The 23,351-nt window shown below is 47.1% G+C and overlaps 1 protein-coding gene across 1 annotated transcript in view; it reads left to right on the top strand.

The window, feature by feature from the left end:
• LOC121550655 (hemicentin-1-like) overlaps window positions 1–23,351 on the top strand; it is a 90,428-nt gene that overhangs the window by 38,275 nt on the left and 28,802 nt on the right. The window contains 15 exon segments of the mRNA XM_045226986.1: window positions 2,902–3,029; window positions 3,152–3,403; window positions 7,607–7,690; window positions 18,753–18,944; window positions 19,056–19,186; window positions 20,346–20,493; window positions 20,673–20,799; window positions 20,906–21,063; window positions 21,248–21,526; window positions 21,648–21,790; window positions 21,902–22,052; window positions 22,165–22,398; window positions 22,530–22,643; window positions 22,780–22,967; window positions 23,159–23,255. Of these exon segments, the coding sequence (XP_045082921.1) occupies window positions 2,902–3,029; window positions 3,152–3,403; window positions 7,607–7,690; window positions 18,753–18,944; window positions 19,056–19,186; window positions 20,346–20,493; window positions 20,673–20,799; window positions 20,906–21,063; window positions 21,248–21,526; window positions 21,648–21,790; window positions 21,902–22,052; window positions 22,165–22,398; window positions 22,530–22,643; window positions 22,780–22,967; window positions 23,159–23,255 (2,426 nt within the window).

Below are 23,351 nucleotides of genomic sequence, written 5' to 3'. Positions count from 1 at the left end.
GCAATGGCACTGGGACAAATCCCATTTCAATTCCTTGTACTAACACATTGGAACCACAATATGTATTATTAGACAAGGGCAACACATCAGATAGTATGAACGACTGCGCCGCACCAGTATCTCTGAGGATTCTAACTGGACGCTGAGACGCCGTCATCTGATATAGAAACAAACCCCTCAAAAATGAACGGTTCATAACTGTGATCTGGGACAGGGACTTTCAAACCACATTCACTATGAGGCTTCTGTCTTGATTCCGGCCTTACAACCATACGAATCAGCCCAACACCCGTTGGCGGCCTGGCGTGCTGAGGCATCCCCGGTTTGCGTTTTAGCAGAAAGCAATCATTAACCATATGTCCCACCTTATGACAATAGAAACAGTGACGCACATCTTTTGGGCGTGCTGGATGTACTGCTGGTCGACTAGGACTAAAAGTTAGCAACTCCGCAGCCCTGCTCTCCGTACGAGCCGAAAACACGCTCTTATGCGTCAACACAAACTCGTCTGCCAATACAGACGCTTCCGACAGTGAGGATACTTTCTGTTCGTTCAGATAAACTACAATGCGTTCGGGTAAGCAATTTTTTAAACTCTTCTAACAAGATTAACTCCCGTAGAGAGTTAAAATCAGTTACTTTACTAGCACTGTGCCATTTGTCAAACAGATTTCCTTTGTCTCTAGCAAACTCCACATAAGTCTGAGTAGGAGACTTTTTATGAGACCTAAATCTCTGTCGATATGCCTCAGGAACAAGCTCATAGGCACGAAGAACAGTAGCTTTGACCACGTCATAATTCAAACTGTCTTCAAGAGGTAGCGCTGCCAGAACCTCTTGGGCTTTACCTGTTAGTTTACACTGAAGTAATAGGCACCATACCTCTTCGGGCCATTTCAATGCTACCGCTATACGTTCAAACACACTGAAATAGGAATCAACCTCTGACTCCCTGAACACAGGTACCAAGGTGATCTGTCTACTAATATCAAACGTAGCAGATGACACAACTGGTGAGGATGGCTCACTAGCAGGCATAGTATTAGCAGAGACTAACCTCGCTGTTTCTGCCTCTAGTTCCATTTTACGCACCTCCAGTTCCATCTTACGCATCTCCATTTCCATTTTACGCGTCTCCAGTTCTGCCTCTAGCTTACGCATCTCCAGCTTGTCTTGCCTGATTTGTGCCCGCTCTTCCGCCTCCATTTGGAGCCGTGTCGAGCGGACATCGATCCTGGCATCACTGTCAGTCAGTGGGGAGAGTGGGTCATAACGGGGCAATGTGGCTGGAGCCTTAGCCTCGTCCTCAGACACTGATGGGCTTACAGGAACAGCAACCACATCCCCTACAGGAGCAGCAGACTCAGGCGGCGGTAACTCAAGCACTCGCTCGTTTAACAATATCGCTAGCACTACTTCCCTAACTTCTGCTTTCACTAAACCCCTCGGTATGGGTACAGAAAAGTGGTCAGCCAAAACCTGTAGATCCACTCTACGGCAATTCTCAAAAACCCCCCACGTAGGGTTTTCCAAAAATGCCTCCAAATCAAAAGTAGCCATCCTACTAGCAACACGAGCCGTCGACTACTGAACACACAAAAAAAACAGGTAGGACAGCTGCCAAGCTCAACACTGAACCAGACACTTACTAATTTGCATGAGTAGCATGGGATAGATCCCGGACGAACCCCCACTTTATGTTACGAACCCCGTGGCTCTAAACATCTAGGGTGGATGGACATGAGACCCGTAACATAAATTCATGTAAATTATAAGTGTGGCAGGGAACAGTGAGAACCAAAAATGACACAACAACCATGAACTACCGTCAAACACAAAGTGTTTATTGCTGAACACACGGTAAGGGTTTGGGAAAAAGGGCTGAGCAGGACCCAAGAAATGAAACAATAGTGTAAAACCCCTAAACTGATCTTGCCTGCCTCAAGAACCGCTAGGCTACTGCTACCATACAAAAAATACAGTGGGTGGTCCGCTCAGGTCTAACTAGTGTTTATAGACAGAGTTCTTCTCTACGGGTAATGTACGCCCAAGGGCAACTAGCTTAAACTCCCCTTTTCCCAGAAACACACAAAGCTACCAAACAGGGTAATCAGCAATTATATACGTACACACCACACAGGATACAACAGTATCCACACTCAGGTAAAGAAATATATTCTAATAAAGTTACCAATAGGGTAACCAACAACTTAGTGAGTACACAATTCACACAGGACACCACCGTGTCCATACTCACATATGGAAAAAGTCTCTCTCTCTCAACAAACACAAGACTGGTTTTTATATAATGGAATGTGTGATTTAACAAACGAGTAACAGGTGGTGCAATGCACAGGAATGTTCACTGATTGGTCCAATCAGCAGACACCTCCACGACCACCAATCAGGAACATACAGGACACCTGTGATTAGGGCAGAAGGAGAGAAACACACAAGAACACAGGATACCTGTATCCGTAACAATCTCAGAGCACTGTTTACATTTGTGCAAATTATCAATTTCTGCAGCTGGGTATAGTTCTGCTGGGGATTTAATAATAATAATAATAATAATAATAATAATAATAATAATAATAATAATAATATTATGCCATTTAGCAAACGCTTTTATCCAAAGCGACTTACAGTCATGCGTGCATACATTTTTACATATGATTTCAGTTCAGTTGAGAAGTTCAGTTACTATTATGCAATATGAACGGTATTACAAAAGCCAGAACTACACAGGCATGTACAGCATGCACACACTCACACACTCACACACTCACACACTCACACATATTCACAGAAACGCAAACAGGGTTGCAGATTTCCAGTGTGACTCCACTGTGAGTAACAGTGTTATCCCCAGCCTGACCTCTGACCTCTCTCCATGACCAGGTTCACCGTGCTGCCTTCTGGCTCTCTGAAGATCACTGATGTCCGACCGATTGATAGTAAACTTTACACCTGCTCTGCAGAAAACCCAGCAGGCAACGTGTCCCTCAACTACAATTTACATATACAAGGTATCTCGTTATGGATTCTCACTTTGTAGGTGCTATGTGAACTTGAGATCTGAGAACCTGTTTCACTTCACATGCATCTAATAGATATCATGAGACACAAACCTTGTTTGTTTCTTTCCCAGTTAAGCCCAAGATCCAGGCAGCGCCGTCCCTGCTGAAGGCGCTGATAGGCCAGACGGTGGTTCTGCCGTGTGTGGTTCAGGGGGAGCCCAGCCCTGAGATCAGCTGGTTCCAGAACGGACGTCCTGTCGGGGCGAGGGACACTGCAGCCCTCAGGATCCACAGGGCCAGCCACACTGACCAGGGCACCTACAGCTGTGTGGCCAAGAACACTGCTGGACAGGACACCATGGAGGTCAAACTGGAGGTGCTAGGTGAGGGATCTGATTAATAAATAATGCAGCTTTTCTCTCCTAATATACTGTAAATCTATTTATCCATTAATCAGATCAGCCCATGCACTCCACTAAACATTTCCACAGACTGATACACAATAGTGTCATTGTCAATAGTGTCGAAAGAGGTTCACACAGAACTGACTGTAACAGTATACCTAGAACAGATATTTCCCAGTTTTACATAGTCCCCTGTAGCTCAGTTGGTAGAGCATGGCGCTTGCAATGCCAGGGTTGTGGGTTCGTTTCCCACGGGGGGCCAGTATGAAAATGTATGCACTTACTAACTGTAAGTCGCTCTGGATAAGAGCGTCTGCTAAATGACTAAAATGTAAAATGTAAGGAAACACTGTCCCACCGTAACGTGTGTTTTGGACTTCTAACCCCTTTTAAACATTGTGAGTTTGAGCTAAAGACTTCTGGGTTGTACCATTAGATTTGAGTATTTCTTCGGCATCTGTAGATACCAAGTTTGTGTGATTAACAGGGGCTGAGCTAGAGTGGTGTTTGTGAGACAAGGGCGGATCCCGAAGCGGCCCGGGGACGGTTCTTTTTTCTGTAGAGTCCGAATGGTTTGAGCTATAAACTTTTAAAAGCTATCTATGAAAAGCTGAGAAGAACAAGCACATGTTTTGCTCTATGATGCTCACAAGCTACACAAGAGCCATTAAGGGGTTCTTCTACGTAGGAAATCACAGGACATTATGTCTATAATGCTGTAATAAGCTCACATAGTTGCTGTCACAAACTCCAAACTCCAGACAGTTGTCATATTCATTTCCCAGTGAGCAAACTATTTCTGTACTTACAGCATTCATATAAATATACTGCTCAAAAAAATAAAGGGAACACTTAAACAACACATCCTAGATCTGAATGAATGAAATAATCTTATTAAATTATTTTTTCTTTACATAGTTGAATGTGCTGACAACAAAATCACACAAAAATTATCAATGGAAATCAAATTTATCAACCCATGGAGGTCTGGATTTGGAGTCACCCTCAAAATTAAAGTGGAAAACCACACTACAGGCTGATCCAACTTTGATGTAATGTCCTTAAAACAAGTCAAAATGAGGCTCAGTAGTGTGTGTGGCCTCCACGTGCCTGTATGACCTCCCTACAACGCCTGGGCATGCTCCTGATGAGGTGGCGGATGGTCTCCTGAGGGATCTCCTCCCAGACCTGGACTAAAGCATCCGCCAACTCCTGGACAGTCTGTGGTGCAACGTGGCGTTGGTGGATGGAGCGAGACATGATGTCCCAGATGTGCTCAATTGGATTCAGGTCTGGGGAACAGGCGGGCCAGTCCATAGCATCAATGCCTTCCTCTTGCAGGAACTGCTGACACACTCCAGCCACATGAGGTCTAGCATTGTCTTGCATTAGGAGGAACCCAGGGCCAACCGCACCAGCATATGGTCTCACAAGGGGTCTGAGGATCTCATCTCGGTACCTAATGGCAGTCAGGCTACCTCTGGCGAGCACATGGAGGGCTGTGCGGCCCCCCAAAGAAATGCCACCCCACACCATGACTGACCCACCTCCAAACCGGTCATGCTGGAGGATGTTGCAGGCAGCAGAACGTTCTCCACAGCGTCTCCAGACTCTGTCACGTCTGTCACATGTGCTCAGTGTGAACCTGCTTTCATCTGTGAAGAGCACAGGGCGCCAGTGGCGAATTTGCCAATCTTGGTGTTCTCTGACAAATGCCAAACGTCCTGCACGGTGTTGGGCTGTAAGCACAACCCTCACCTGTGGACGTCGTGCCCTCATACCACCCTCATGGAGTCTGTTTCTGACCGTTTGAGCAGACACATGCACATTTGTGGCCTGCTGGAGGTCATTTTGCAGGGCTCTGGCAGTGCTCCTCCTGCTCCTCCTTGCACAAAGGCGGCGGTAGCAGTCCTGCTGCTGGGTTGTTGCCCTCCTACGGCCTCCTCCACGTCTCCTGATGTACTGGCCTGTCTCCTGGTAGCGCCTCCATGCTCTGGACACTACGCTGACAGACACGGCAAATCTTCTTGCCACAGCTCGCATTGATGTGCCATCCTGGATGAGTTGCACTACCTGAGCCACTTGTGTGGGTTGTAGACTCCGTCTCATGCTACCACTAGAGTGAAAGCACCGGCAGCATTCAAAAGTGACCAAAACATCAGCCAGGAAGCGTAGGAACTGAGAAGTGGTCTGTGGTCACCACCTGCAAAACCAGTCCTTTATTGGGTTTGTCTTGCTAATTGCCTATAATTTCCACCTGTTGTCTATTCCATTTGCACAACAGCATGTGAAATCTATTGTCAATCAGTGTTGCTTCCTAAGTGGACAGTTTGATTTCACAGAAGTGTGATTGACTTGGAGTTACATTGTGTTGTTTAAGTGTTCCCTTTATTTTTTTGAGCAGTGTACATTTTTATCAGGTTTTTGCTTTGGCGGACCTTATTTTTTTTATTTACATTTGTCAATAAAACTCATGAATGCAACTGTTTATGTCAAATGGTAAAACACTTTATTGTGAGGCTGAATATAAGGGCTGGACATGCAGATAAATGAAAAGCCGATTTTTGCTGGGGTCTCGGGACTGATATGGTTAAAGAGAATAGACAATTACATTTGTCTTTGGAGGTGTTTTCTCTAGAAGCAGCATCATATGGTCAGAATGTAAGTGTAGCTCATGGGGATGTGCAGGGGCGTCATGCACACCCAAAATCTGAGGGGGCACAAAGTGCTTTATGGCTCGGTGGTGGTCTGGAGTGGAGCTACGCCCCCTGTCTGTAAATTGGACACCTGAAACAGCTTTTTCCTGCAATCTAGAGCCATAATCATTATGCTTATTATTTTTCTGCATATCTAAGCATACCTCTTGAGCTGTCTTTTTTTAAAGAGATTAAATATGCTTCTCTGCATCTCTGCTAAAATCTGTGTAGTAGATTGAAAGGAATGTGAGTCTTATTCAGTACATTTAATTACTGCTCGCTTTTCTGAAGTCGAACAACCGTGCCAGTGTCACGATCGTCTTGAAAAGAAGCGGGCCAAGGCGCAGCGTGAGATGCGTACATATTTATTTTTTAGTACACCACAGCGAACAAAACAACAAACGATACGTGAAGTCCTACGGTACAAACACAAATCAAAAGGAACAAGAAACCACACCAAACGAATGCCTTACGGCTACCTAAGTATGGCTCCCAATCAGAGACAACGAGCTACAGCCGTCTCTGATTGGGAGCCACCCTGGCCAACATAGAAACACAAAACTAGAACCTAACACCCTGGCTCAACATACGAGAGTCCCCAGAGCCAGGGCGTGACAGCCAGCAGGCATGCGATCTAAGATAGTTAGACAAGCTAGCTACTCTAACTTGATTGATAGCCTGAAATAGCTTCTTGGTAGCTAGTTATGAAGTTGGGAGATGGGAACTTATCTGGGCTAGTTAAAACCAACTTCATAAAATTGCTAGGTGGCTATAAGTATTACAGAGAGAAAATAAATAATATTTTTTAAACAAGACAAATCTGATGGGGCACGTGCCCCTCTGCCCCCTATGGGCATGACGCCTCTGGGGATGTGTGCAACTTACTCCTCAGCCTGAAGTGTCCCCCATGCTCCAGTGGATAGCTAACTTTTCACTTGGATCCGACTGGTAAGATGCTTCAGAAAGGCGGTCATGTGTGCTAACAAGGCAGAGGTCCTGGGTTCGAGCCTTGGTGTGAGCTGAATCTAGAGGAAGTGGTACTCGCTAAGCAAGCAGCGTGAGGTCCTTTAAACAAGCAGCCCTATAAACCCCATTCTATTTGACAAGAGCATGGGTCAGTCTGTTAGTGGGTGTTGATTGAGGTGATATTTGACCTTAGAGGTCAGCTTTAGCTGAGGGAAGGATTAGAGGAAGCCAGAGCTGGAGGTTAACGAGTGAGTAGGGGGCAAAGGAGACATGACTCACATTGTAAGGGTCAGTAGCACAACATCTTCACCCCACCGCTAGGATTAACCCTAGCACTCATGTCTTACCTAATGCTACTCTAGCTGAACAGTAACACTAAAATCAAGCCTATATCTTATAGAAATCTCAACCTAACTTTGACACATTATTTACAGTAGCCTTTATAACCCATGACGCTAAATAAACCCTTTGTCTTATTCCCTGTGCTGTCCTAATGCTATATCCTTTATCCTTTCCACAGAGGCCCCATCCTTCGCTGAGCCTGGAGATGCCATCATGGAGAAAGTGGCTAACAACAAGGTCACCATCCCCTGCCCCGCCAAAGGTAGGATAAGATTTATGTTTTCCGGGGTGATTTGCGATAGAGGGAAACATACGTCTGGTGTCCAAAAAAATACACAATTTACACAGCCTGACCAAAGTGAACAGATCCGGTGAATCTTTTTCAGGTAATGTTTGGATGGAACTGTTTTGTTTCATCATTCCCAGAGCTAGCTCCATATTAAATGTAAGACAAAGTGTGGATTTATCTAGCTATCTTCAAAGCATTGCTCTGCTTTCTCCATAGGCCTTCATTTGTCTGTGGAAACAAATGTGTGTTTCAATACCCCTGCTATCCTAATGGTGTGCTTTCATTCTATTGAATACTGTTTCTGTCTCTATTTTAACATATTGGGGAAGGGGAGGTAGCATTCAGCATGGCTGAGAAAGTGTGTGTGTGTGTGTTTGTGTGAGCATACAACGAGTAATAAAATACAACGAATAATGATAACTTGGCTATATACACGGGGCACCAGTACCGAGTTGTTTGTATGGAGCCGTGCCATGGTAACGGGGCATGTTTGAGAAGGTGAGGAGTGGGCTAATGCGGACATAGCAACAGCGGGCCACATCTGCTTTCCTCTCCGCTCTGCGAGGGGGCCTGCTGAGAGAGGAATTCTAATTACAGACTGCTGCTGGCAGATAATAGACAGAGATATCTGGGGTACTCCTCCACTGAGGAGGCTCCACTGGCCCTCCTTGTAGAGCTTAGACAGGCAGCTACACTGTTACCATTACAGGGTGACACCCCAAACAACCCAAAACAACCCCAAACAACCCCAATAAAAACCAAACAACCCCAAACAGGTACCTGAAAGAACCCAAAATAACCTAAAAGTACCCAAAATAACCCCAAAGTACCCAAATCAACCCAAAACAACTAAAAAGAACCAAAAAGAATCCCAAACAATCACAAACAGGTACCCATAACAACCCAAAAGTACCCAAAACAACCCAAAACAACCACAAACAACCACAAACAACCACAAACTGTCAAGGCGTGCTGAAGGTGGGTGTGGTGTAGGAATCATGCGCAGGACGCAGAGGCTCAGTCCAAAGGCTTTAGTGCAATATATATTATATATATATACAACAGAAGCACAATAAGCCCGAAGGCAAAATACACGACGCACACCGGCGACAAAACAAATGACGCACAAACATGTGCAAACAACCCTCTCCAAAACACTGGAGGGAAAATGTAGCTCCAAACACGAAACAGAAGCGCAATCACACACAACGACAAGCACACACAACGAGAACTAAATAGGACACTAACGAGGACTAACAAGACACAGGTGTACAACATCCAGACAAAACCAAACGAACATGAAACATAGATCGGTGGCAGCTAGTACTCTGGGGACGACGACCGCGAAGCCTGCCCGAACCAGGAGGAGGAGCAGTCTCGGCCGAAACCGTGACAGTACCCCCCTTGACGCGCGGCTCCAGCCGTGCGCCCGACCCCGGCCTCGGGGACGACCAGGAGGACGCGGAGCAGGGCGCGCGGGATGGTCCCGGTGGAACTCCGACAGGAGAGATGGGTCTAGGATGTCCCTCCGCGGCACCCAGCACCGCTCCTCCGGGCCGTACCCCTCCCACTCCACGAGATACTGGAGACCCCCCATCCGGCGTCTAGAGTCCAAGATGGACCGAACGGTGTACGCCGGAGCCCCTCGATGTCCAGTGGGGGCGGAGGAGTCTCCCCTATCTCATTGTCCTGGAGTGGACCAGCTACCACCGGCCTGAGAAGAGACACATGGAACGAGGGGTTAATATTCTTATACTCAACAGGTAGATGTAATCTATAACACACCTCGTTCAATCTTCTCAGGACTTTAAAGGGCCCCACAAACCGCCGACCCAGCTTCCGGCAGGGCAGGCGGAGGGGTAGGTTTCTGGTAGAGAGCCAGACTCGATCTCCGGGTGCGTACACCGGCCCCTCACTGCGGTGGAGATCGGCGCTCGCCTTGTGACGAAGGACGGCCCGCTGCAGGTGGACGTGGGCAGCGTTCCACGTCTCTTCCGAGCGCCTCATCCAATCATCCACCCAATTGCCTCGATCTGGCTCTGCTGCCAAGGTGCCAGAACCGGCTGGTAACCTAACACACATTGGAAGGGGGTTAGGTTAGTAGAGGAGTGGCGGAGAGAGTTCTGGGCCATCTCGGCCCAGGGAATGTACCGTGCCCACTCCTCCGGCCGGTCCTGGCAATACGACCTCAGAAACCTACCCACATCCTGGTTGACACGTTCTACCTGCCCGTTACTCTCCGGGTGGTACCCTGAGGTAAGGCTAACCGAGACCCCCAAACGCTCCATGAACGCTCTCCAAACACGAGAGGTAATCTGGGGACCTCGATCAGACACTATATCCTCGGGTACCCCGTAATGCCGGAAGACATGGGTAAATAGGGCCTCAGCGGTCTGTAGGGCAGTAGGAAGACCCGACATAGGGAGAAGACGACAGGCCTTAGAGAACCGGTCCACAACGACCAGGATGGTGGTATTCCCCTGCGAGAGGGGAAGGTCTGTCACAAAATCCACCGAGAGGTGGGACCATGGTCGTTGTGGAACGGGCAGGGGTTGTAACTTACCCCTGGGCAGATGTCGGGCGCCTTACACTGGGCACACACCGAGCAGGAGGAGACATAAACCCTCACATCCCTAGCCAAAGTGGGCCACCAGTATTTAGTGCTAAGGCAATGCACCGTCCGGCCGATACCCGGATGTCCAGAGGAGGGTGACGTGTGAGCCCAGTAAATGAGTCGATCCCGAATCTCGCACGGAACGTACTTCCGACCCTCAGGACACTGTGGAGGGCTGGGGTCGGGTACGCAACGCTTCGCTCGATTTCGGCATCGACCTCCCACACCACCGGTGCCACAAGGCAAGACTCCGGTAGTATGGGAGTGGGCTCAACGGACCTCTCCTCTGTGTCATTCCGCCGGGACAGCGCATCTGCCTTACCATTCTGGGACCCAGGGATGTACGTGATTTTAAATACGAACCTGGTGAGAAACATACTCCATCGAGCCTGGCGAGGGTTCAGTCTCCTCGCTGCCCGGATGTACTCCAGGTTCCGATGGTCAGTCAAAATGAGGAAAGGGTGTTGAGCCCCCTCAAGCCAATGCCTCCACACCTTAAGGGCTTGAACTACAGCTAACAGCTCCCTGTCCCCAACGTCATAGTTACGCTCCGCCGGGCTGAGCTTCTTAGAGTAAAAGGCACAGGGGCGGAGTTTAGGTGGCGTGCCGGACCGTTGAGAGAGGACGGCCCCTATACCAGCCTCAGACGCGTCTACCTCGACCTGAAAAGGTAATCGGGATCCGGATGCGCTAGCACCGAGCCGACGTAAACAGGTCCTTCAGTCTCCTAAAGGCCCTGTCCGCATCGGCTGACCACTGCAGGCGCACCGGACCCCCCTTCAGAAGGGACGTGATGGGAGCTGCCACCTGTCCAAAACCCCGGATAAACCTCCGGTAGTAATTCGCAAAGCCCAAAAACTGCTGCACCTCTTTTACAGTAGTTGGGGTTTGCCAATTACGCACAGCGGACACACGATCCACCTCCATTCTCACACCTGACGCGGACAACCGATAACCCAAAAAGGAGACCGACTCCTGGAAAAACAGACATTTCTCTGCCTTGACATATAGGTCGTGCTCCAACAGCCTCCTCAATACACGACGCACCAGGGTTATATGCTCGGCTCGGGTTGACGAGTACACCAGAATGTCATCAATGTACACGACCACCCCTTGTCCCTGCATATCCCGGAAAATGTTATCTACGAAGGATTGGAAGACTGATGGAGCATTCATCAACCCATATGGCATGACGAGATATTCGAAATGACCTGACGTGGTACTAAACGCTGTCTTCCATTCGTCACCCTCCCTAATGCGCACCAAGTTATACGCGCTCCTGAGATCCAGTTTTGTGAAAAACCGCGCTCCATGCAATGACTCCGTCATGGTCGCAATCAGAGGGAGTGGATAACTGTATTTCACAGTAATCTGATTGAGACCACGGTAATCAATGCACGGGCGCAACCCTCCATCTTTCTTTTTCACAAAAAAGAAGCTCGAGGAGGCGGGAGAAATGGAGGGGCCGAATGTATCCTTGTCTCAAAGATTCGGCTATATAAGTCTCCATAGCTTTTCTCTCCTCTTGAGACAAAGGATACACATGGCTCCGTGGGAGCGCTGCTCCTGCCTGGAGATCAATCGCACAATCCCCCTGTCTATGAGGAGGCAACTGCGTCGCCCTAGTTTTGCTAAACACGAGTGCTAAATCCCCATATTCAGGCGGAATGTGCAGTGCGGGCACTTGGTTTGGACTTTCCACCGAAGTCGCCCCCCACGGAAACACCCAGACATCGCACCTCGCACTGAGCAGACCACCCATCGAGAGCCCTCTGTTGCCACGAAATAGCAGGGTTATGGGTGCTTAACCAGGAATCCCCAGCACCACTGGGGTACGCAGGAGAGTCGATCAGATACAACTGTATAGTCTCCTCATGACCCCCTGCGCACACATCCGAAGTGGCGCTGTGATCTCCTGATCAACCCCCGACCCCAACGGGCGGCTGTCTAAGGCATGAACGGGAAAAGGTTTGTCAACAGGTAGGAGAGGGATCCCTAACTCAAAACAAAACTTACGATCAACAAAATTCCCAGCTGCGCCTGAATCTACTAGCGCCTTATGCTGGGAATGAGGTGCAACCTGTGGAAAACAAACAGGTATACAAAAGTGTGCAACAGAAAGCTCTGGGTAAGTGGGACGTCTACTCACCTGGGAGGCCCCCCCAGTGCGTGGCCTGTTGTCGTTACTCCCGGAGAACCCTCCCCAGCACCTGGCCGTAGTGTGCCCTCCACGACCCCACTTGGTGCAGGAGACAGGCCCCCTCGGGCTCTTCCTACTCCATTCTCTAGCGCCGGCACCCCCGAGCTCCATAGGGCTCGGCTCGGAGGTGCCGGAGGGCGGAATGGACGGACTCCCCTCGGGACGTCCACGGGTGGCCAGCAGGGTGTCCAGACGGATGGACATATCGACCAACTGGTCGAAGGTAAGATGGGTATCCCTGCAGGCCAACTCACGTTGAACGTCCTCTCGTAGGCTACATCGAAAATGGTCGATGAGAGCCCGTTCACTCCACCCTGCATCCGCCGCTAGAGTCCGGTACTCTAGAGCGAACACCTGAGCGCTCCTCCTCCCCTGTCTCAAATGGACTAGACGCTCCCCCGCCGCTTTGCCCTCAGGTGGATGGTCGAACACGGCCTTGAAGCGGCGGGAGAACTCGGCGTAGGTGATGGTGTTGGCGTCCATCTTCCTCCACTCGGCGTTAGCCCACTCCAACGCCTTGCCCGTGAGACAGGAGATGAGGGCGGAAACGCTCTCGTATCCCGAGGGCACCGGGTGTACAGTGGCCAGGTAGAGCTCCACCTGCAGGAGGAACCCCTGACACCCGGCAGCTGTTCCGTCATACGCCCTCGGGAGCGAGAGCCGAATCCCCCTGGGTTCCGAACCTGGGACTGGTGGACCGACCGATGGGATGGACAGGGTAGGTGGAGGTGTGGGTACCCTGCTGGCCTCCCATCGGTGCATGATGTTGATTACCTCCTGTAGAGCGGTCTCCAGTTGTCGGATCTGGTCCTCTTGCCCACGAAGATGCTCCTCGAGCGACACAGGCGTCACTGCCGATCCTGCTGATTCCATTAAGGTGTGTGATTCTGTCAAGGCGTGCTGAAGGTGTGTGTGGTGTAGGAATCATGCGCAGGACGCAGAGGCTCAGTCCAAAGGCTTTAGTGCAATATATATTATATATATATACAACAGAAGCACAATAAGCCCGAAGGCAAAATACACGACGCACACCGGCGACAAAACAAATGACGCACAAACATGTGCAAACAACCCTCTCCAAAACACTGGAGGGAAAATGTAGCTCCAAACACGAAACAGAAGCGCAATCACACACAACGACAAGCACACACAACGAGAACTAAATAGGACACTAACGAGGACTAACAAGACACAGGTGTACAACATCCAGACAAAACCAAACGAACATGAAACATAGATCGGTGGCAGCTAGTACTCCGGGGACGATGACCGCCGAAGCCTGCCCGAACCAGGAGGAGGAGCAGTCTCGGCCGAAACCGTGACACAAACAACCCCAAACAACCATAAACAAGTACCCAAACCAACCAAAAGTACTCAAAAGTACCGCAACGTACACAAAACAACCCAAAACAACCCAAAAGAACCCACAAGCACCCAAAAAGTACTCAAAAGAACCCCAATGTACACAAAACAACCCCAAAATATGCAAAACAACCACAAACAACCCCAAACAGGAACTCAAAACAGCCCAAAAGTACCCAAAACAACCACAAACAGGTACCCTAAACAACACAAAAGTACCCATAACAATCCAAATTTCCCAAAACACCCTAAAAGTACCTAAAACAAACCAGAACAACCCAAAACAACCACAAACAACCCCAAACGACCACAAACAGGTACCCAAAACAACCCAAAAGTACCCAAAATTACTACAAATGGGCAGCCAAAACAACACAAAACCACCCAAATTATAAATTCAGGTTCATGTTTCAGACACATCAGCAATAGCTTGGTTGATTGGGCTGGTTCACCTCTACAGGCTACAGGGAAACATTTGATAACACATTAGACTCAGAGATAATCCAGGTCCCTCAAGCATCATCAGTGGTGTTTCCTGTAAACTGTGACGTGGGACACAATCCTGGTCTCCTGCCATGAACGGAGCGGTCTATAGAGAGCAATAGTAATGGCGTCTTTTTGTAGGCACTAACTCCGCCATTGCTCGTTGGCCAAAGCCTATGGGGAAATTTTTTTGAGGGGGGGAGGGTTTTTGGATAAACGCCGAAAATAAGGCCTGTGGTAAACACAGGTTTAGGAGATCTTATACGTTTTGTTCTATGAGATAATCTTAATCAGCTAACGTCACTGTTTGTGAATTTTTAAGCATTTATGTGATCAATACAAGCACATAAAGGCTTGATCATTCAAAAAGTTAACTGACTGATATTCAGGGACGGTTCCACGCATAAACGACATAAGCGGTCATTTAGGGCCCCTGGCCGCTAGGGGGCCCCCGACCAAAAATGGGTTTTTAATCAAAATAAAAACAATTCGGAACTATTGAGAGTAAGAATAGTAGAATATACCAGGTGCAATTTCAAAATGTTGTTGCGCATCAGCTGTTTTTCTCTTGTTATATCAGTCACTGACAGTCACTCAATTAGCTATGTCAGCTAACAATTTTTTGATTGGTAGTTAGTCTAGCCAGCTATCTAAACTTGTAGTAATCATGGCCGAATACCGACCGGGCACACAGGGCACGTGCCCAGAGGCCCTGACCTTCAGGGGGCCCCAATTGACTTTGTTAGTCATTCTCACTCGGATATCATATTAACATGGCATAAGTCATTACGAAATGAAATTAGCTTTAAAACTGCAAATATGTCTCTCCACCCTATGGCAAAATGTGTAGAATTGCAGGAAATTAGCTGTAAAACTTTACTAAAATTATCTCTGCCCCATGGCAAAATGAGTAGAATTGCATGACATTTGTTATAAATTGCAATATTTTCTCTATTTCGTACCCAGAGTAATACACAGAGCATTCAAACTACTGGAGAAAACCCCTCACAACGATCTCAAACTGTGTTTTTACACAATAAAATTAAACACAGACTACCCCTTGCTAATCAGGAGACTATCGGTTATGTTGTGGTGGACTGTCATTACAATTGCTTCACGGGAACCTGGTACAATTAAGTTTGTAGTGTGGCTAGCCACTGGGATGGCTCTGAATGTACTGTCATGCAGTCAAAGCTACTACTAACTACTTATGGAGCTAACTAGTTCGCTCAAGTTGTATCCTGATGTCGTAGCAGATGATAGTTGTATTCATAATATAGCTAATTTAGCTAGCTAACATACATTTTGAGAAAACAAGTTATATTAACTAGATAGCTAGCTAGCATTAGCAACGTTTGGTAGTCAATTCTGGATTTGAAAAATACTCCATCAACAGCCTCTACATTTCAGGAATCACAGTAGCAAGTACCCCTGGTGCATTCACTGTTATTTAGCCATTTAATCAATTGAGCTACTTTTTCTATGAAAACTCTGTTTTGTCATAGCTCTCATTGGCTTTCATGTGCTTGAAACGGGAGCTTGTCCGAGGTGTCGGACTCAACGATGGTTGCTATCCATTGGAGAGCTGCGATTGGTTGCCCAAAATTATGGGTCTGGGCTTAGCGAAGGGTAAATTGATTGAATTTAAACCGAATTGACCCCAACCCTGTCCCTGACCCACACACACAGACTATGTGCACACACCCACATACACATTTACCAGAGTAGGCACATAATTATATCCACACGTACATACACTACATGACCAAAAGTATGTTGACACCTGCTCGTCGAACATCTCATTCCAAAATCATGGGCATTAATATGGAGGGAAGAAATTTGACGTACTGACTTGTTGGAAAGGTGGCATCCTATGACGGTGCCACATTGAAAGCCACTGAGCTCTTCAGTAAGGCCATTCTACTGTCAATGTTTGTCTATGGAGATTGCATGGCTGTGTGCTCGATTTTATACACCTGTCAGCAACGGGTGTGGCTGAAGTAGCTGAATCCACTCATTTGAAGGGGTGTCCACATTTCATTCATACTTTGCTTTGATTATTTCTGCTATCCTGACAATATAGAATCCTGAACCCAATATATCACATACCAAACTGAAACATGAACCTGAACTGATCATTTGGGTGGTTTTGTGTTGTTTTGGCTGCCATTTTGTGGTTCTTTTAAGTACTTTTGGGTTCTTTTGGGTACCTGTTTATGGTTGTTTTGGGTACTTTTGGGTTCAGTTGGGTACTCTTGGGTTATTTTGAGTACCTGTTTGTGGTTGTTTGTGGTTGTTTTGGGTACTTTGGGGGGTTATTTCTGAGACTTTTGGGTTGTTTAAGGTACCTGTTTTGGAGTTGTTTGGGGTTATTTGTTGTTGTGTGTGGTTGTTTTGGGTTGTTTTGAGTACTTTTGGGTTGTTTTTGTTACTTTTGGGGTCACACTTTATTTGGATAGTCCGTAAAGTCCATTTATAGATGCTCTACAGATGGTTATACTATCAACAAACTATCTGTTGTTAAGCAACTGCTTACAAAGGTTACGGTTACGGTTAGGTTTAGAATAAGGGTTAGGGTAAGGGTTATTAGGGTAAGGGTTAGGGTTAGGGTTAGGGTAAGAGTTAAGTTTAGGGTTAGGATAAGAGTTAAGGTTAGGGTTAGGGATACGGTCAGGGTTAGGGTTAGTAGATAATTAGTTGAAATGTTACTGATAGTCTGTAGATAGGACAATACAGATGGACTATCCAAATTAAGTGTTACCCCTGTTTCTGGTGGTTTGGGGTTATTTGTGGTGGTTTTGGGTACTTTTTGGTTGTTTTGGGTACTTTGGGGATTGTTTTGAGTACTTTTGGGTTGTTTTGGGTAACTGTTTGTGGTTGTTTTGTGTACTTGTGGGTTGTTTTGGGTACCTGCTTGTGGTTGTTTGTGGTTGTTTTGGGTACTTTGTGGTTATTTTAGGTACTTTTGGGTACCTGTTTGGGGTTGTTTGGGGTGACTAGTAGGACCCAGGGTCCCTCACAGAGATGGTCACAGCTCCAGGCAGCAGCACTAGGAGCCTAGCCAAGGAAACTTGGAAACAATAGCTTGTTCATCACCCATTGTTTCATAGAAATGTGTCTGTCTGCATGGATGTTGGATGGGAAGATGAAAGGAGATTCTACCATCAGGAAATTATTATGTTTTACCAACAGGAACACTACATGCCCCATAATAGTGGACAATACAGATACAGAACAAGTACTTGTTTAAAAAACACATGGAAGAGACAATCGAAGGAAACGTAGTGGACCCTGCAGATAAATACAAGAAACCGGTTTTAATAAGATATTTTTACTTTTAAACAGAACATCTGTACGCATTTCCTCACAGCAATGAGATAATACAATTGAGTCAGTGTTCTAAAGTGTAAACATGTGCTCCGTGTGGGACCATTACCTTTGGTTCCTCTCTGTCCCCTGAGTTTAGTATTTTTGGATGGGGGATGAAATATGTGTTTAGTTATTTTTTTGTCATTTAGCAGACGCTCTTATCCAGAGCGACTTACAGGAGCAATTAGGGTTAAGTGCCTTGCTCAACGGGACATCGACAGATTTTTTTTTTAACCGACCTTTCGGTTACTGGCACAACACTCTTAACCACTAAGCTACCTGCCGCCCCTGTTTCCAGTACAGCCTCTCTCTCTGGTCTTTGGATATGTTCTGTAAATAGAGATGGTACAGGGATTTACTTCCTTCTCTGCTCTTAATGCAAAAAGCTGGACTGGATGTCCACACACCTATGTATGTCCTGTCCTTCTTATGTAAGAGAGACCTCAGACTGGGTTATATGGGGTAATGGTGTGCCCTCCTAACCCCATTCAGTCCCCTGCTCCACCACTAACTCCATCCCAGACTCCTTTCTCTGCTCCCGGCCCTTTTCCCAATTGTAAAGCTCCAAACACATCTGTTTCAGGCGCCAATACATCCCATCAAGGTTTTGAACTACTGGCCCAACCACTATTCTTACTGCCCAGGATCCTCACCTTTGATTTTGGTAGTAAATCATGACACCAGCACTTTAAATCAGGCATCTACCAATATATTGTGTTTGGTGTTTGTGTGCTACTTTCTAGCCATGAAGTAACCCAGCCCACGGACCGATAGGGCTCTCAGTCTCAGTAACTATTTGGCAACGTTTCCCCTGCTGTCCTGCTGTCCAACAGATAAATATAGGGCCTGCTTTTTCCAGTTTGGGACACTTTCCCATTCAGCCCTCTTATAGGGCAGCTCAGGGACAGAAGTAACTTTTATTTCTGTCAGTTATGATCGATAAAGCCCTCCTCAGAGCTCCTCACACCACTCCTCACACCACATCTCTGTCCTCTCTACACTCGCAGGCTCACCCTTTCCAAAGGTGCGCTGGTTCAAGAACGGCCTGGAGATACACCCTGACCAATCAGAGCTCTCTGTGGCACAAGATGGCTCTCTTGTGATTGGCTCAGCATCTGCCAGTCACAGCGGGGACTTCAAGTGTGTGGCCAGCAATGATGCAGGCTCTGTTGAGCGGAAGACCCGGCTGAAAGTGAATGGTGAGACTTCATAAACTCGATCTTTATACAGATCTGATGTTAGTTCAGATCACAATAAAATGTGTTAATAAGGGGACTTCTAGATGATGTCTGTCTCCTGTACTCCTCCAGTTCCCCCCGAGATCCAGGATGGTGGACAGCCCCTGAACCTGACTGTCACCTTGAAGCAGCCCCTCACTCTCGGCTGTGATGCCTTAGGTATCCCCTCCCCCACAATCACCTGGACTAAAGACGGACAGAATGTGAGTCACCTACCAGTCATTCAAATAAGCTTCTTAAAAAACACTACAAAAAAACCTATAGGTTGTATAGGTTACCATCCCAGCTAACAATTCTAGGGAGAGAGAACGTTTTTGTAATGTTACCCGTAATGTCCCCCTAATGTTTGAGTGTCCAGTTTTCCGTTAGTTAGGGGAACATTCTATCTATGTTAACAAAAACCTTCTGAGAACGTTTTTAGCATGTTTTAATTAATGTTCTAGACGCGTTTTATGGGACATTGCAAGAACATTCATGTGTCCAATTTTCTGTGGGTTAGGAGAATATTCCATCAACGTCACATCAAACATACACAGAACATGGTTGCCATGTTTTCAGAATGTAAGATATTAATGTTCTAAAAATATAATTACACACGACGTGTTGTTACTTTTGCAGAGCCAATCAAGGCCCTGATTGGTGAACCACTTAGTCATTCATATCTCTTTGTCTGTTGGCAAGGATACTCACACAGTGTTTTTAACATACAGTGTTTTCAACTTACATGTTTGACACACTTTGTAATACATGATTACATTGTGCATGTTAATTTATACAGTAATCAACTAGGATTTGAACAACCTCTTGGTTCACGGTACTCTGATTCTCCTAACCCTCAGAAAACTGGACAAATTAATGTTCTTGCGACCTTCCCATGAAATGTGTCTAGAACATTAGTATCTTATATTCTGAGAACATGGCAACCATGTTCTGTGTATGTTTGGTGTGACGTTGATGGAATATTCTCCTAACCCACAGACAACTGGACACATGAATGTTCTTGCAACATTCTCATTTAACGTGTCTAGAAAATTAATATCTTAAGTTCTGAGAACATGGTAACCACGTTCTTCGTAAGTTCTCTTTGACATTAAGGGAAAGGTCTCTTGGAAACATTCCTTGCACATCACAGGAACATTCCTATGAAAACATTAGTTAATGACCTAATGAGACTCATAAGGGAACATTTTCTAAAGTTGTTGGAATGTTTGATGTTAGCTGGGATACTTCTACTGCTAACTGTCAATGACAACCATGTTATTTGTATCTAGCAACACAGTGACACCAAGTGGTCATTTAGTTTATCACAATCCCATATTGATCATACAGTAACAAGCACTAATTATGTCTGGGTGTGTATAGGTGGTGGACTCCCTTGGAGTGTACCTTCAGAATGGGAAGAGACTTCTGAGAATCTACCGGGTCCAGACAGAGCATGGTGGCCAGTTCACCTGCACAGCTAGTAACACAGCCGGGCAGGCCCAAAGGGACTACAACATTGTAGTACAAGGTGAGCCTTCATAGTGCTTCAAATCAAGTTGTGGTCCTACTGCTCCCATTGATTTTACATTTTAAATTTAGTTAAAGTAAACAAGCAGGCATTACAGGTCCAAGGTGGAGTTGTATCCTTTCTTAAGCCTAATTGTGTGTGTGTGTGTGTGTGTGTATGTGTGCGTGTGTGTGTGTCAGCCCCACCAGTAATCTCGGGGACATCCAGGTTGCAAGACCTGTCAGTGGTTGCAGGACAGGAGGTGGAGTTCCAGTGTCGGGTCGGTGGGCGCCCAGCCCCCAAAGTGGAATGGAGCCGGGATGGAGAGTGAGTATTCCATTATAGGTGTATGAGATTTATATCATATTTTGTGTGGGGATTAATCAGTACACTATCAGGCTTTGGCATATTGCTCCCTCTCCCTCCTCTCCAGGGTGCTGTCCAAGGATGGGGACCCCCATGTGGAGTTCCATGAGCAGGGCCAGGTGATGAAGGTGAAGGTGGTCAGACTGAGGGACCAGGGCTTGTACCAGTGTCTGGCCAGTAACAGCGCTGGGACACAGATGCGCCAGTTTAGACTCATAGTGCAAGGTATCCTCTCTCATGTCTCCTTCTCAATGACCTCACACATACAACACAAACTTCGTAAAATCTCATTAAGAATCACAATGTTTATCAATGAAGCACATTCACCTTCTATACTACAGTATACTTTGAGAAAGTCACTGTCTCTTTCTCTATCCTCACTCTCCCCTCTCTCCCCCTGTTTCTCTAGCTCCCCCCACCATCAAGGGCCCCAGTGAGACCTCAGAGGTGTCTGTGGTGTTGGGTTTCCCCACCGTTCTGCCCTGTGATGTAGAAGGTTCTCCCATGCCCAGTATCACCTGGCTGAAGGACAACCAGCCCATCGTGTCCAGTGCCCAGCTCACCTACACCCGGGGTGGGCAGGCGCTGCGGCTGGGGGCAGCTCATGGAGACAGTGCTGGTATCTACACCTGCCGAGCCTTCAACCCTGCAGGCACCACTCTCAAACACTACTCACTCAGTGTGCTTGGTAAGGGAACCAGACAGGGAGAGGGTTGATTCTAGTGTATGGAATAAAGAGAAGTCTAACATCAACAAAATTACATGTAAATACAGGAGAGGATTTTTGAATGCCTATTTCATTTGATCAGTTCCACCCCAGATTGAAGGCGACTCTACATCTCTGAGTTTCGGCGGCCGAGGTGAGAAAGTGCGTATCAACGGCTCATTAACCCTGTCCTGTCTGGCTAAAGGCTTCCCTGAACCCAAGACCCAGTGGTTCAAAGATGGACTGGTTGGTTTGTGTTTCTATCTGTCTAGCTATTTCACATCATTTCATTTAGCGCCATAAATGTCTATTTCTGCTAATATGAAAACTTGATGGTGTTGTTCCTTCTGCTTCTAGTTGTTGACTAGGAACTCCCACACTGGAATCCGTGAGAGTGGTCACCTCCTTCACATAGACAATGCCATGCTCTCCCATGAGGGACAATACACCTGTGTGGTCACCAACACTGCAGGAGAGGACAAGAGAGACTTCCAAGTCACCATTCAGGGTGTGTCCACACATGGAATTGACACTGTCTGCCCTTGGCAAGATTCATTCATTCACGCTATGCAACCTAATCTCATAGCACTCTTGTGATACTAACTGAACTCTCTCTCTAGTTCCTCCCATCTTCCATCGGGTGAGTAACGGTGCAGCGGCCTGGGGTCTGGGAGGAGAGGAGGAAGAAGAGGAGGTAGGAGACAGAGATGATGAGATAACTGAGAAGAGGGAGGTGGTCCTGGGGCATCCCATCAGCCTGTCCTGTGAGAGTAACGCCATCCCCCCGCCCCGTCTCAGCTGGTACAGAGAGGGACGCAAGCTCTCCACTGCTGACGGAGTGGTACTGCTGCCAGGTGAGAGGGGGGCCATGCCCTCTAGGTCTAGGTCTAGGATATCAAACCAGTACAACGACCAGTATGGCATTACTGCAGCATCAGCTCCACTGAGATCTGATGGGATGCTGTGTTATGTTGTTGTCCTCTAGGTGGGCAGGTGCTCCAGATCCCTCGGGTCCAGCAGGAGGATGCTGGAAAATATACGTGTCAGGCGGTGAACGAGGCAGGGGAGGACCGCATGCACTTTGACTTGGATGTGCTGGGTACGCATGCTTTGTTACTACTTCCTGTCATTCTGTCAACTCATTATTCAGCGATAGCCTAAAAACTATTAAATGTATGGCAAGGCCAAGGAGTCATTTCCTAATGTTTCTCTCTGTTGACGTACTGTTTGCCCAGTTCCCCCAGTGATAACTGGCCAATTGGATGAGTTCATGGAGGAGATAGGAGCGGTAGTGAACAGTACCGTGGCTCTCCACTGTGATGTGACGGGTCATCCAGCACCAGCAATCTCCTGGCTGAGGGACGGCACACCACTGCATTCCGGACAACACCACAGCATCAGTAAGGACGGGAGACAACTACAGGTCAGAATCCTATTATGATATAGTTGGAACAAAGCAATGCACTGCATAGTACAGTGCCAGGACTTCACTTGGTTGAATGTCAATGCCTCCCTGGTCCCCCTCCTGTGCTGGTGTCACTAATATAATATAATTCAATACAGGGACCAGCTGTCACATGATAGTTTGTGGCCTTATGTTATTCTGGCTTTCAGATCCTCAGTGTGCAGGTGTCAGACATGGCTGGCTACCTTTGTGTGGCTGAAAACAAGGTTGGAGCAGTGGAAAAGCTCTTCAGTCTAACAGTGCAAGGTCAGGTGGAAAACAAACATAATTCAAATACCACATTGAGAGGATTCTTTCAATTCACATAGGAAGGACAGGGGTACTTTCTGGTTTCCTGTGAAT

Source organism: Coregonus clupeaformis, chromosome 18 (assembly GCF_020615455.1).
Source record: "Coregonus clupeaformis isolate EN_2021a chromosome 18, ASM2061545v1, whole genome shotgun sequence".
NCBI classification, from domain to species: domain Eukaryota; kingdom Metazoa; phylum Chordata; class Actinopteri; order Salmoniformes; family Salmonidae; genus Coregonus; species Coregonus clupeaformis.
This window is presented reverse-complemented; position numbering and strand designations above follow the sequence as displayed.